The 13,793-nt window shown below is 47.3% G+C and overlaps 1 protein-coding gene across 2 annotated transcripts in view; it reads right to left on the bottom strand.

The window, feature by feature from the left end:
- Positions 1–13,793, bottom strand: part of ADAMTS17 (ADAM metallopeptidase with thrombospondin type 1 motif 17) — a 449,726-nt gene that overhangs the window by 121,302 nt on the left and 314,631 nt on the right. For both annotated transcript variants that reach the window (XM_040342328.1, XM_040342327.1), the window contains one exon: positions 85–205. In XM_040342328.1, the coding sequence (XP_040198262.1) occupies positions 85–205 (121 nt within the window). The remainder of the gene's footprint in view (positions 1–84; positions 206–13,793) is intronic.

Raw genomic sequence — 13,793 nt, 5'->3', positions numbered from 1 at the left:
CCCTGTAAACAAATGTGTACTGCACATCACACATGGAGTACAGAGACTAGAGGCCAATGCATATCATCTACTCTACTTACTCACCCATCCCCTTGGTGTGGTTAAAGTCTCCTTTCACCACTTTGCAGGTTTTGCCATCACCGCTACAAACGCCACATCGGTCTTCCTTGGCAGAAGAACCAATTATTCCATCGCAACCGATTTTCTAAAATTAGAATAAAGACAATTATTGAATTGATCGATTTAAGAAAGTCATAATGAGAGACACTGAAACAAAGAATAAACTAACATGATTTAAAGCAGATCTTCACCCTCAATATGATTGATTTTGCCTCCTCTTCACCACTGTGCAAATTGTAACCTCTGCCGCCCCCCTCCCCCCAATGCATGTCATTCGCCTGAATGAATTACGTGCACTTTGCCTGCTATGAATCCTGGAATATGTACATCATATATACCAGGAGGCGTCATGCTTCACTGAGAAAAGGGGAAAAGTGGAGTGTTATTGGGAGAGGGGCCAGCTGAACCCGGAAGTGCTGACAGCTTCCTGATGACGTTGTGCATGAAGATGGCAGTGGTGGGCAGAGGAAAAGAAGATCACAGAAGGACAACTGTCATGGATATGCAATAAAGTCTGGCGGCCTGACTCTCTTCCTGGCTGTCTTTTATCACCTTCCACCCTGTATGGCTCCACCCCAGGCAGCCTATATTAACCACTGCACTGCTAGTCTGCTTTGCTGTTCAACCTTTGTTTGTTAGCTGTTTCGTCTACATCCGTCAAGTCCGTCTACATCTGCCGCTCCATAGAGTCGAATGAAAAGCCAGATTGGGTTGACCCAATCGTGTGAAAGGGGCCTACGGCTGCTTTCACACTGATGCACTATGGTTTACCCGCACCACGGGTACAGCGCAGTACACCTGTGGCTTTCCTGCGGGTTAGCTGCACTTTGCAATAGACTTTTATTATATCTTTATGAAAGCGCACCAAACCTGCAAGTAATAACAGAAGTCTATGGCTCAGTTTGAAAGCAGCCCAGTAACCACTGCAGAACAGATATGCCCATATATACATTGTGATTTTACCTTTAATAACGGTCTTCTATTCAGGTATCGCCAGTCGTTGCTGTCCCAGGCAGAGTGCATTATGTATCACTCCACCTATGACAGGAGCCGGTGACTTGTCGTTAAGGTTACCCTATCGAGCTGGATCCTGTAAGGACTGCGCAGGCGCAATCCTTGCCGACGGAAATCTCCGAACCTCGGCCGGCATCCAGGCTCATTCTTTAACATCCCCATGGATTGGAGGATGTTAAAAAAAGAGCCAGGAGGCCGAGCGAGCGGAGCGAGCCGTTCGAGCGAAGCGAGGACGTGAGGCCGACTGGCCACTTTCCTCGAATTCCACGTTGCCCTGGATGCCGGCCGAGGTTTGGAGATTTCAGTCGGCAAGGATTGCGCCTGCACAGTCCTTACAGGAACCAGCTCGTTAGCCGGAACCAAATCGTCAGATCACCGGCGCTATACAGGAAGCCTCGGCTTATGCTGCTCTGCTCCACAGCTGCTTGCTTCCTCTACCGCCAGCTTCATTCACAACACTGATGCTCTGGGCTGGAGGGTCGACAACCCACGATCTGGGCTTACCAACCTGCCATCCCAGAGCAGGAGGTCAAGGGCCACATCGGAGGGCTCCTCGGGCCACTGGTTGGGAACCCCTGTAATAGAGCATCTGTGGGAAAAGTCACATCCACAGAAGCCCTATTACAAAATACAGGACTTAAAGGATAAAGTTAGCATTTTGGAGCATAAAGCACATTACAGCTTTTATTCCGGGTGTAACACCAGTTCCCTCACCCTTCGACCCTGCCCTTCCCTGTGACAAAGGGGGGGGGGGTTCCTCTTCCCCGCACCCGCTGCCACATTAGAAAAAACTGTGCTGCTGCTCCGCCCGCACAGCTGCATCATTCATTCACAGTAATTAGTGAATGACAAAACTACAAATCCCTTCTTCCACCGCAGCAGACGACTTGTAGTTCTCAATTGACTGCAAGAGTGATGACGAGGGTCCTCCTAAGCCAAATTTTTTTGATCTTTTTGGTGTGCCGCAACACAAAAAAAAGTCTGAGAAACACTGTCCTAAGCCCACTGATATGTTCTCAAATTTCCTAACAGAAAGTCCATACAGTGGTACGGGCAAGAAAGCTGTAGGATATATCTGCAAGAGCCTGACTCTGCACCCATGATCCACTGATCGTCGATGCAATGCTTTGCAGGCTCCCGTGCAAGAAATGTATACTTTGCCACTGTCGGCTTGTAGTTCTGAATGAACTATCTTCAATTCTTCCTGTCCGTGTATCTGCTTGCCCCTGTAAAGAATGTACGGGCACACGGATACAATGACTGGTCTGCAGGAGACCTGCATGGCACCATCTGCTGATCGCTGGTGCAATGCTATACAGGCACAACTTTTTTTTTATAATAAATGCACTTTTTTTTTTTACCTACAAAAATTTTAGCATTTATTATAAATTTTTTTTTTTAAGTAAACGTATCCTTTTAGGCCCTATGTACACTGCTGCTGCTAAACGGACATTCAGAGGCAGTTGGACACTTTTTCAACTGCCCCTAAACACATTCATTGTTATCTTACAGGTTCGTTTACGGTCGTTTTTAGGCAGTTAAGTTAATCTGCCTTTTTTTTAAGACAAAAAAATGAGTTCAGACGCCAAAATTTCTGACGTTTCAGGCGCCAAAGGCTTCTAAACGCGGCTAAACGCACCCGCGTTTAGAAGCGTTTTTGCCCATTTAAAAAAAAATCTTTATTTTTTTTATAGACGCTTCTAAACGCAAAACGCGGCATGTAAATGAGGCAAAACGGAAGTTTTAAACATGGGTTACTATCTGTCAAGTTAAATCGTTCAGGAGAGGTCGTAAAAACAACCCACGTATATAAGAAGCCTAAGTGAAGGTTGTAGCATGAAGTACAAGTTTAGGCTTTATGGACCGTTGGAGCTCAGACATTGTTGTAACCCCTGTGACACCATAGAGCAGCCATTCTCCACCATTTTGACTCAGAGAAATCCTTGAAGCAACATTCCAGTCTCAGGGAACCCCTGCTAAAAAAGAGATTTTTAATACAGCTTACCTGTAAAATCTTTTTCTTGGAGTACATCACGGGACACAGAGCGGCATTCATTACTATATGGGTTATATGGAGTACCTTCAGGTGTAGACACTGGCAATCTTCAAACAGGAAATGCCCCTCCCTATATAACCCCCTCCCATAGGAGGAGTACCTCAGTTTTGTAGCAAGCAGTATGCCTCCCAAAATGGTCCTCAAAAGAGGGGTGGGAGCTCTGTGTCCCGTGATGTACTCCAAGAAAAAGATTTTACAGGTAAGCTGTATTAAAAATCTCTTTTTCTTTATCGTTACATCACGGGACACAGAGCGGCATTCATTACTATATGGGATGTCCCAAAGCAATGCTTACAATGAGGGGAGGGAGAACATCTCCAAGACAAAAGGATTTAATTTAGAGATATACTCAAATCATAATAAATCCTACTTATTTGAGAAAAATAATCTTAAATTTTAAATTTAACTCAAAAAAAAAAAAAAAAGAGGAGCCCCCGGAATCCGAGGGTCTCAAACTGCAGCCTGCAGCACTGCCTGCCCGAAGGCAGTATCAGTATTCCTTCTTACGTCCAACTTGTAGAATTTTGTAAATGTGTGGACAGAAGACCAGGTTGCCGCCTTGCAAACTTGAGCCATAGAGATCTGGTGGTGCGCTGCCCAGGAGGCGCCCATGGCTCTAGTAGAATGAGCCCTTAATGATACTGGAGGAGGCAACCCTTTCAAGCCGTAGGCCTGAGTGATCAATTGCTTAATCCACCTAGAAATGGTGGACTTTGCAGCTGCCTGCCCCTTCTTGGGCCCATCCGGTAGAATAAACAGGACATCTGTTTTCCGGATCTTCTCTGTAGCTTTAAGATAGGCCTTCATGGCCCTGACAATATCCAAGGTATGCAGCAACCCTTCCTTTCTGGAAGTAGGTTTTAGGGAAGAAGGATGGTAATACCAAATCCTGGTTCAAATGAAAACTGGATATGACCTTCGGTAAGAAGGAAGGATGAGGGCGGAGAACGACCTTGTCCTTATGAAATATAAGATATGGTTCCTTACAGGATAAGGCTGCCAGTTCCGAAACTCTTCTTGCGGAAACTATGGCAACCAAAAACACCAACTTCCTTGTCAGTAGAACCAAAGGAACTTCAGCCAACGGCTCAAACGGTTGTTTCTGTAAACTCGACAGAACAAGATTTAAATCCCACGGACAAAGCGGGGATTTAACTGGAGGTTTAATACGTAAGACCCCTTGAAGGAAGGTCTTAACCAGCGAGTGGGTGGCCAGTGGCCGCTGAAACCACACTGACAGGGCAGAAATCTGTCCTTTGATTGTGCTTAATGCCAATCCTTTATCCACTCCTAGCTGGAGAAAACTTAAAACTCTATCTATGGTGAACTTGCGAGGAAGCCATAGCTTGGACTCGCACCAGCCTATATAGGCCTTCCAGACCCTGTGATAAATCACCCTAGAGACCGGTTTCCTGGCTCTGATTAGGGTAGAGATTACCTTCTGAGACAGACCTCTACCCCTGAGAATCAAGGATTCAGCTTCCAGGCCGTCAAATTTAGATGCCGTAAGGCAGGGTGGAGGATCGGACCTTGCGATAGCAGGTCTGGCCTTAGAGGCAGAGTCCAAGGGTTTCCCACTACCATCCTTAGGATTAGTGAGTACCAAGCCCTTCTGGGCCATGCTGGAGCTACCAGGATAACTGGTATGTGCTCCACCCGGATCCTGCGCAGCAGGCGGGGTAGTAACTGGAGCGGGGGAAACGCATAAAGAAGCTTGAACTGATGCCAAGGGCAAACCAGAGCATCGGTTCCGCAGGCCATCGGATCCCTTGAGCGGGACATGAACCTGTCTAGCTTCTTGTTGAGTCTCGATGCCATGATATCCACGTCCGGCACTCCCCATCTTTGGCAGAGTGCTTGAAAGACTTGTGGATGCAGAGACCATTCCCCCGGCCATAGAGTCTGGCGGCTTAAGAAGTCCGCCTGAAAGTTGTCCACTCCGGGAATGAATACTGCCGATATGCAGGGCACATGAGCCTCTGCCCATAAGAGAATCAAGCTCACTTCTCTCTGAGCGGCCTGACTCCTGGTCCCCCCTTGGTGATTTATGTATGCCACTGCCGTGGCATTGTCTGATTGAATTCTCACCGGGAGCCCCTGCAATTTCGACGTCCAAGCCCTGAGGGCTAGTCGAACAGCTCTGAGCTCCAAGATGTTGATGGGTAAAAGCTTCTCTGGCTTTGCCCAAATACCTTGGCGAGTGGAACCATCCACAATCGCTCCCCAGCCCGTCAGGCTGGCGTCTGTGGTCACTATCTTCCAAGCCACTGGGCTGAAAGATTTTCCCTTCAGTAGATTCTGAGGGTCTAACCACCAATACAGACTTTGCCGGACTCTTGATGAGAGAGGCAACGGGATATCCAAGGCCTGTGGCCTTCTGCTCCATGCTGACAGGATGGCTGCCTGCAGGATGCGAGTGTGGCTCTGGGCGTATGGCACCGCCTCGAAAGTAGCCACCATCTTGCCTAGTAATCTCATACATAGGCGAATAGTCGGTTTTTTCTTGCTTAGAACCAGTAGGATTAATTCCTTGATGGCTTTGACCTTCCTCAGAGGTAGGAACACCCCTTGTTGTTCCGTGTCTAATCTCATGCCGAGATATTCCAACTGCCTTGTGGGCTGGAATGTTGACTTTTCTTGATTTAGGACCCAGCCGAACCTCTCGAGGTATTGGACCGTGAGGGCCACTGCTCGTTCCAAGCCGGGAGATGAGTGGTCTATGACTAGGAGGTCGTCCAGGTATGCTAGGATCGTGACCCCTTGGATCCTTAGCTTGGCTAGGATTGGAGCTAGAACCTTCGTGAACACCCGGGGGGCCGTAGCCAACCCGAAGGGAAGCGCCACGAATTGGAAATGACGCGAAGCCACCATAAAGCGTAGATATCTTTGATGTGGCTGATAAATTGGAACATGAAGGTAGGCATCCTTTATGTCTATGGACGCCATGAAGTCGTCCTTTTGGAGTGTGGCAGCTGCTGACCGCACGGATTCCATCCGAAATGAGCGGACCCTTAAGTATGCATTTACCATCTTTAGGTCCAAAATTGGCCTGACATCTCCATTGGGCTTTAGGATGATGAATAGGTTGGAGTAGAAACCCAGCCCCTGTTCCAGGACTGGTACCTCTACTATTACTTCCTGGGAAAGTAGATGATCTAGAGCCGACCTTAATGCGGCTCTTTTCTCCAGATCGTTTGGAATCCTCGACTCCTGGAAATGAGGAGGAGGAAACCTTAGGAACTCTAGCTTGTAGCCTGTGGCCACGGAAGACCGTACCCACTCGTCGGGAATGTTGGCTTCCCAAATCTCCGAAAAGAGTCGCAGCCTTCCCCCCACCTTCGTGGGTGGGGGCGCCCCTTCATGAGGTAGACTTGGGGGCTGGTTTTGCTGGCTTGCGAAACCACTGCCTCTTGCCTCTAACAGCCTGTCCTCGTGATCTGCTGTTGAAGCCGAAGTTTGTTCTTGCAGGAGGCCGTCGATACTGCTTGGCATTAGAGGGCCCCTGCCCAGGGGAGGACTGTCGTTTAAACGCAGGTCCCTGAACCCTCTTCTTAGTTGGCAAGAGAGTACTCTTGCCGCTTGAAATGGTCTGAATGTATTTATCTAAGTCCTCTCCGAAGAGCCGTCCTCCATGGAAGGGAAACCCTGCCAGGAGCTTCTTGCATGGGGGCTCAGCCTCCCAGCTTTTTAACCATAAGAGTCTTCTCATATGGATAAGGGATAATGATAAACGTGACGCTTGTTGGATAGAATCCTTGATTGCGTCTACCGTAAAACATATGGCCTTAGGGACATCCGAAAATTCTTCTGCCTGCTCGGCAGGAATAAGTTCAAGCATTTGCTTAAATTGATCCGATAAAGCTTGAGCGACTCCAATCGCAGCCACGGCTGGCTGTACTACTGCCCCTGCAGAAGTGAAGGAGTTCTTAAGTAGGGCTTCCAAGCGTCTATCAACTGGATCTTTGAAAACCTGTACGTTTTCTACAGGACATGTTAACGATTTGTTAACACATGAGATGGCTGCGTCTACTGCAGGAGAAGCCCATCTCTTGGAAAACTTTTCTTCCATAGGATATAAGACAGAAAATTTCTTAGGTGGAAAGAAAACCTTGTCTGGTTTGTTCCACTCTTGGAACAAGACTTCCTCCAATAGAGGATGGATCGGAAACACAGCACTGCTTTGAGGCGCCCTCAGTGAGCCCAAAGCTGAAACCGTGGATACCTGGAGATCTGGTACAGGTAGGTTGAATGCCTTATGGACCAAGTCCGTCAAGCCCTGAATCCACCAGCTCTCCCTCAGGGAGACTGCCCCAGACTCCTCTGTATCCGGATCTTCGATCCCTGAACCTACCTGGTCTCTGTCCAAGAGGTCCAATTCCCCAGAGGAAAGGACCTCCTCTTCCGAGGGTCCGCGCACGGGTGACGGAGATCTATTCCGCTTACTACCCCGCATGGCTGCGGCTATCATTTCTCCCATGCTTCTCCGCATCTCATTTAAAGAGGCGAGTAACACCTCCTCCGTGACCACCTTAGGGTTGGGTTGACTCGCGTCAGCTCTAGCCCCAGACCCCGATGGCCCAAAGGCTCCCTGTGGGGAAAGCAGCGGCATAGCTCTATCCGAGACCTCAGATTCTGCGGGGGAATCCCCACCTTTTGTACCCTCTGCTCTTGATGCCATGGTACAATACCGAGGTACACCTGCTACTTATTGGTACCTGGGACTTATAATAGTTAAATGCCCAAACACCTGTTTGGGGAATAAAAAATGTTTCCTCTACCCTAGATGACACCTTTTTTTTTTTTTTTTTTTTCAAAGAAAAACTTTTCTTCTTTTTTTTTTTTTTTTTTCTTTTTTCAATCTAGGCAAGAAAAAACATTCTATCCCCCTGAGTAGTATTGCCAAAGAAAAGAACTATGAGATGGAAAAGAAAACCAGCCTATTCCTAGGCTAAACCACAATCTTCTGAAGACTGTAGTATTCTTTCTGGCCACTGTGTGTCCTCAGCGCCCCGTGCTTCACTCCAGTCCTTCCTCCCTTAAGCCAGAGAAATGAATGAGCTGTGGCATCTAAGGAAGGGCCGCCCCTTCCTTTAAACCACTGACCCGCCCTTCCCCCCCAGCTAAAACGGCGCCAAATGCGTCTATAACACGTGCACGCGCACCGCGCGCGCGCCCGCCGACGGGGGGGGGGGGTTGGGAGGAAGGGCCTCTCTGTTCCTGCAGCCGCAGGCCTGGAACACACGAGGAGGTCAGCGTTTTGCCTGCCTTGCAGGCATGAGGGAGAGGACTGGATAGAGCATCGCCTGGAGGCTTGCAGGTAAGCATAGCTCTCTGACACACACATACACTTGTACATAAAAGGCCCCACTCACAGTTTTTGCAACACTACCAGGGAGGTCACTTTTTATGGGGAAATATAACATATAGAGCCATCCTATCTTCATGATATGTGACTGGTTTGCCAGATGCAATGCATAACCTTTAGGCATGTCCCCTGTGACCTCCCAGAAAAAACTTGCTAAGAGCCAAGCCCCGCAGGTTTTTTCCCCTTACTTACCTGCTCCATGCCGCAGGACTTTGCCAAGCAAGAGGTCCAATCTTCCCCCATCTCCGTGGGGATGTCTAGACCTTCAGGCCCTGGGAACCTTCTTCTTCCATGAAGGATCCACTGTCCTGGGCCCATACAGCACCCTGGCAAACAGAAAACATTAGGCGCCCCAAAGGTTTTCTAAGTTCTGGGCCCAGGGTCCAGCTCTCTTAAAAAGAAAGCATTATGGGCTATACCCCAAGGGTTTGGGGTCCGGTTACTGACCACTTTAGCGCGCAGGCTTTTTTGGACAGAACCGGTAGCTCACCTAATCCCAAGGATGCGGAGGCAAGCTAAACCATGACTAACACCTAAGACACTGGCGTAAAAACTGAGGTACTCCTCCTATGGGAGGGGGTTATATAGGGAGGGGCATTTCCTGTTTGAAGATTGCCAGTGTCTACACCTGAAGGTACTCCATATAACCCATATAGTAATGAATGCCGCTCTGTGTCCCGTGATGTAACGATAAAGAAAATGACTATATCTACAACTCATGATACATTGGTCATTGTGAAGAATGCTCATTGGGAAGGATTACACCTTTACAGAAAACTAAAAAGATCAATAGTGTCAGTGGGAACTTATCTGAGAGGCAGAAATTGCTCATTGCTCAGGGAACCCCTAGCAACCTCTGGAGGAACCCTAGGGTTACATGTAACAATGGTTGAGAACTCCTGCCATAGAGAACCCCAACCTTTGGCATTGAAGATGTCACAAGTTCCCAATGGTATGACTATACTTGCACTGTCTGTTAAGTTTACTCCTCAATAGCTCACTCTCTGGTGCATTCGTCAAAACGGTGTGCACTTAAATGACTAGGTGGACAAATCACCAAAACCGGAGCAAACAGAAACTGGAACAGTGGTGCACAGTAACTGTAACGGAATGACCCGTGACACCCAGAGACTTTTGAAGGATGGGGGGTACTCCTGTGCCAGCGTCACTAATGACTCTTGGGTCTAGGGTCACCCTGTGCCCCTTTTGGGCATAGGGTGACTGATAATTCATGTTTTGCAGGATATCTTGGAATATTACAAGTTGTTAAAGTCTGACTCCAAATGGAGTGTTTTCATTCAATGGGGGGACACATGCTTTTGAGGTGTTAATTGTGTCTGCTCCTAGACATTCCATTGTGTGATGCGAATACTGTTTTGTGTCCATTGTGCTAATTAGGTCTGCTCCCAAGACCTTTCATTATGTATGCTAATAACACTGTTTTGTGTGTGGAATGTACTCGTCAACTGTAGTAATTAGGTCATGTTAATTATGTCAGATCGGTGCCAAAACGTCTGATATGGGAATGTGTATTATGCAGGTGAATCGCTTATTGGCGGAGTCCGAACGTCTGGGGGATAATTAACTCCTTTGAATGTCATTATCTAAAAGAATGTGATTGAAGCCCCATTGTGTGATGTGTGGGTGGAGAGTTTCTTTGTTCCTTTGATTACTGTAACATGACTGTACTGTATATAAGAGAGCTAACCATTAAAGCATGGGTTCATTCATTTGACTCAGAACACAGAGCGTATGTCTCGTCTTTCTGAGGGAATTCTTATGGATCGTGTCTGCTGGCTTGTCGGACTGTCGGATAAGCTGTCGTGTGTTGATGGAATAGGAATATCGTAAACGGTGGTGACCGTTACAGTAACCAATCAGCTTCTAGCTTCAGCTTCTTTAGTTAAGCTTTGACAATAAAAGCTATAAGCTGACTGGTTGCCATGCACAATTGCTCCAGTCTAATAAATTCCTCTCAATTTTCTTCTCTCATTGTTTGAAACTTAACCTGAATCAGCACTAACAGTAAGACATACAAGGTTGCACAGAGCAAATTAAATGATGACATTGTGGTTTAAAGCTCAATTAAACATAACTGGTTCCAGCTGGCAAAAAAGATCGTAAAAAGTCACGTACGAAAAATGAACTAAAAAGTCAACTTCTCTGTAGCACATGGATGAAGTCTATGATGACATGCAAATCGATTCATGGTATATGCATATGAGCTGTATATTTGTCTAATGTATTTTTGTTGTATTGTTTGAAAATCTGAATAAAAACAATTAAAAAAAAAAAAAAAAAAAAATCAACTTCTCTAAACTTTATTCCTAATAAACAGACATTTTACAGCAAGCCCTCAACACGGAATGAGAGACTGAGAGGGGTGGTCTTTCCTTAATTATAATTTAATAAGGACGTCGAAGAGATTAAGATACAGGGTTGACGTGAAGACGACAGTCACTACATCTTGGGCAATTTGACTCTTCTGTAAAGAATTGTGACTTGAGCATTACGTGACTGCAATCAAGGTGACATCGAGAGGAGACCTCAAGGGATGCAAGTCAAGGTATAACCAGCAACAGCTCAACTGCGGCTGTTAACCCATTTCCTACAAAGCCCAGCATTCATCCAGCCCACCCTATAAAACTGACACAATGAAGGGGGATGCATTTTATGAAGGATCACCTCTTTACAGGCACCTCCAGCAGATCACAGGTTAAAGACGATGGCATCAGGGGAGTAATATTGGGAATTAAGCACAGCATTATCGGCCCAGTTGCTGTGGTTTTACGGCATACAAGGTCAACACTCCGACCCAAATCAAGTCAGAAACATCTCAGAGTGTTGACGTAGTTCCTAATGTCTCCCACATGTTGCTGTATTAACCGTCTCACAGGGTGATTTACCCTTATGGATGCCAGATGTTACGTCAGGGACGCTGCTTTCCATTGTGGGGGGATTAATAATACCAGAAACAACTGCGTTAGTGAGCACTTCAGACATTCATAGAGTCTGTCATCTGGAAATAGGCTGTTATAGATATACGGAGTGTACCATATGGGATTAACTACATAGATAATGTAAGCAGTAAATTAAAGTAGTGTGGTGCTAGTATACAGCAGATTGGTACCAAAATATTTGTAAACAATCACCAGTTTGGCTTTTAAGGCCCATTTCACACTGCCGGACCGCTCAGGTCCGCCTGTCAGTTTTTTCAGTAGACCTGAAGGGCCGCTCCATGCCTCTCTATGGAGCGTCGGATGTCAGCGCTGACATCCGATCCGCTAAAATCAGATGGATGGCGGTACGTGGCCATCCGTCCATTGCGGATCGGATCGGTTGTGATCTGATGAAAACGGAAATGCTGTCCGTTTTCGTCCGATCTCTCCATGGGAGACAGCGGCGCTTGACAGGCCCCTCCCCGTTCAGTGAGCAGAGAGGGACCTGTCATCCACCGGCTCAGCGGAGATCAACGGAGAGAGATCTCCCGCTGAGCTGGCGGACCGCTGCAAGCAGATCCGCCCCATGTGGAAGGGGCCTAAAGGCAATGACAAAAACAAAAATCTATAAAATCAGAAAAGTTTCAGCTAAACACTAGTGAAATACGAGGGCTATACAGAAAGAAAGTGTAAAAGTTGGAATAACTTTTTTTATCAACTTAAATAGGTAATTTCACATGTTGGTAGATTAACTCTTCCTCTATAGCAGGGATTCTCAACCAGGATTCCTCCAGGAGGTAATCAGGCATTCCTTGAGCTGTGGCTGATTGACATCCCATCTCATGGTACCTCCATAGTTCCAGGTCCAACACCACATGGCAGAACCCAGTGGCGGTGCGTCCATAAAGGGCGCAGGAGCACCGCCCCCCCCTCTCCTGCTCTCTCACATGGATTCATGTATTTAATGAATCTATCTATAGTCGCCGCTGCCAACCCCTATTCATGTGCCCGACCCCTTGTTGGGCGCTGGGCAAATGAATTACAGTGGCAGTTTTTTTTTGGAAGCGCCTGATTAGAGCCATAGGCTCTATTAGACTTCTTGATTAGAGCCGTGGGCTCTACTAGGCATCCAAAAGGGTAAACAGTGGGCACAACACTGTGCGTTCACTGATTACTCAGTGTTGTGTTAGGAAAGCGAATACATCGCTTCTCCAACACTGACCCGCCTTTCAGCCAATCAGGGCATGGTTACCTGTCACCCGATTGGCTGAAACAGGTGCCGCTATTGGACGCCTGACAAGATAAGAGGACGGGAGTCGGAGATGAGGACAGTGTCGAGAAGTACCCGCAGGAGACATGAAGGACCCCGCTCCTCGCTGTCACCCGCTGCCTCACCAAGACAGGGTAAGTACCGGGCAGACGGCGAGCGGGCGGGCGTCACACTGGCAGCATTTGATGGCCACCGTGGCAGCGTTTGATGGCCACAGTGGCTGCGTTTGATGGCCACAGTTCGCTGCGTTTGATGGCCACAGTCGCTGCGTTTGTATGGCCACAGTCGCTGCGTTTGATGGCCACAGTCGCTGCGTTTGATGGCCACAGTCGCTGCGTTTGATGGCCACAGTCGCTGCGTTTGATGGCCACAGTGGCTGCGTTTGATGGCCACAGTGGCTGCGTTTGATGGGTTTTAAAGATTTAAATCAGTTTGTTTGCGCCCCCCCAAAAATTTTAAGCACCAGCCATCACTGGCAGAACCAGTGGTACACCACCAATGAACATTTAGCGGTCTGTGGCATTCTGACAACCACTGTAAGGATTTCATTCTTTCTACTGACCACCAATGTAAGGGGCATTGTTCCCATTGTTTCCAGATTAATAAAGTTTTGCAGGGGTTCCCCCGAGACATGAAAACTATTTCAAGGGTTCCTCTAGGGTGAAAAGGTTGAGAAAGATTTTTATAAAGCAATTCATCCTCGTCTTCTTTTTAACTGCAGGTAAATAATGGATTCTAAGCAACATGCGGTCATGGAGTTCTTGATGAAGGAGAGGTGCAGGCTGTCCATCATCCACAGAAGGCTACAGAATATTTACAAAGATGACATCATTGACCAGAGCAATGTGCACAGATGAATGAAGAAAATTAAAGAAAGGGAACCCAGCACTGAAGATAAACCAGGCAGTGGGAGATCATCAATGTTGGACAGCCTGCACCCCTCCATCAAGAACTCACTGACGGCACATTGCTTCTGCTTGGAATCCATTATTTAGCTGTAATGAAAAAGAAGAAAAGTTAATATATAGG

This window comes from Rana temporaria, chromosome 3 (genome assembly GCF_905171775.1).
Source record: "Rana temporaria chromosome 3, aRanTem1.1, whole genome shotgun sequence".
NCBI classification, from domain to species: Eukaryota; Metazoa; Chordata; class Amphibia; order Anura; family Ranidae; genus Rana; species Rana temporaria.
Note: the sequence above shows the minus strand (reverse complement) of the source record. Positions and strands in the feature narration are given on the sequence as shown.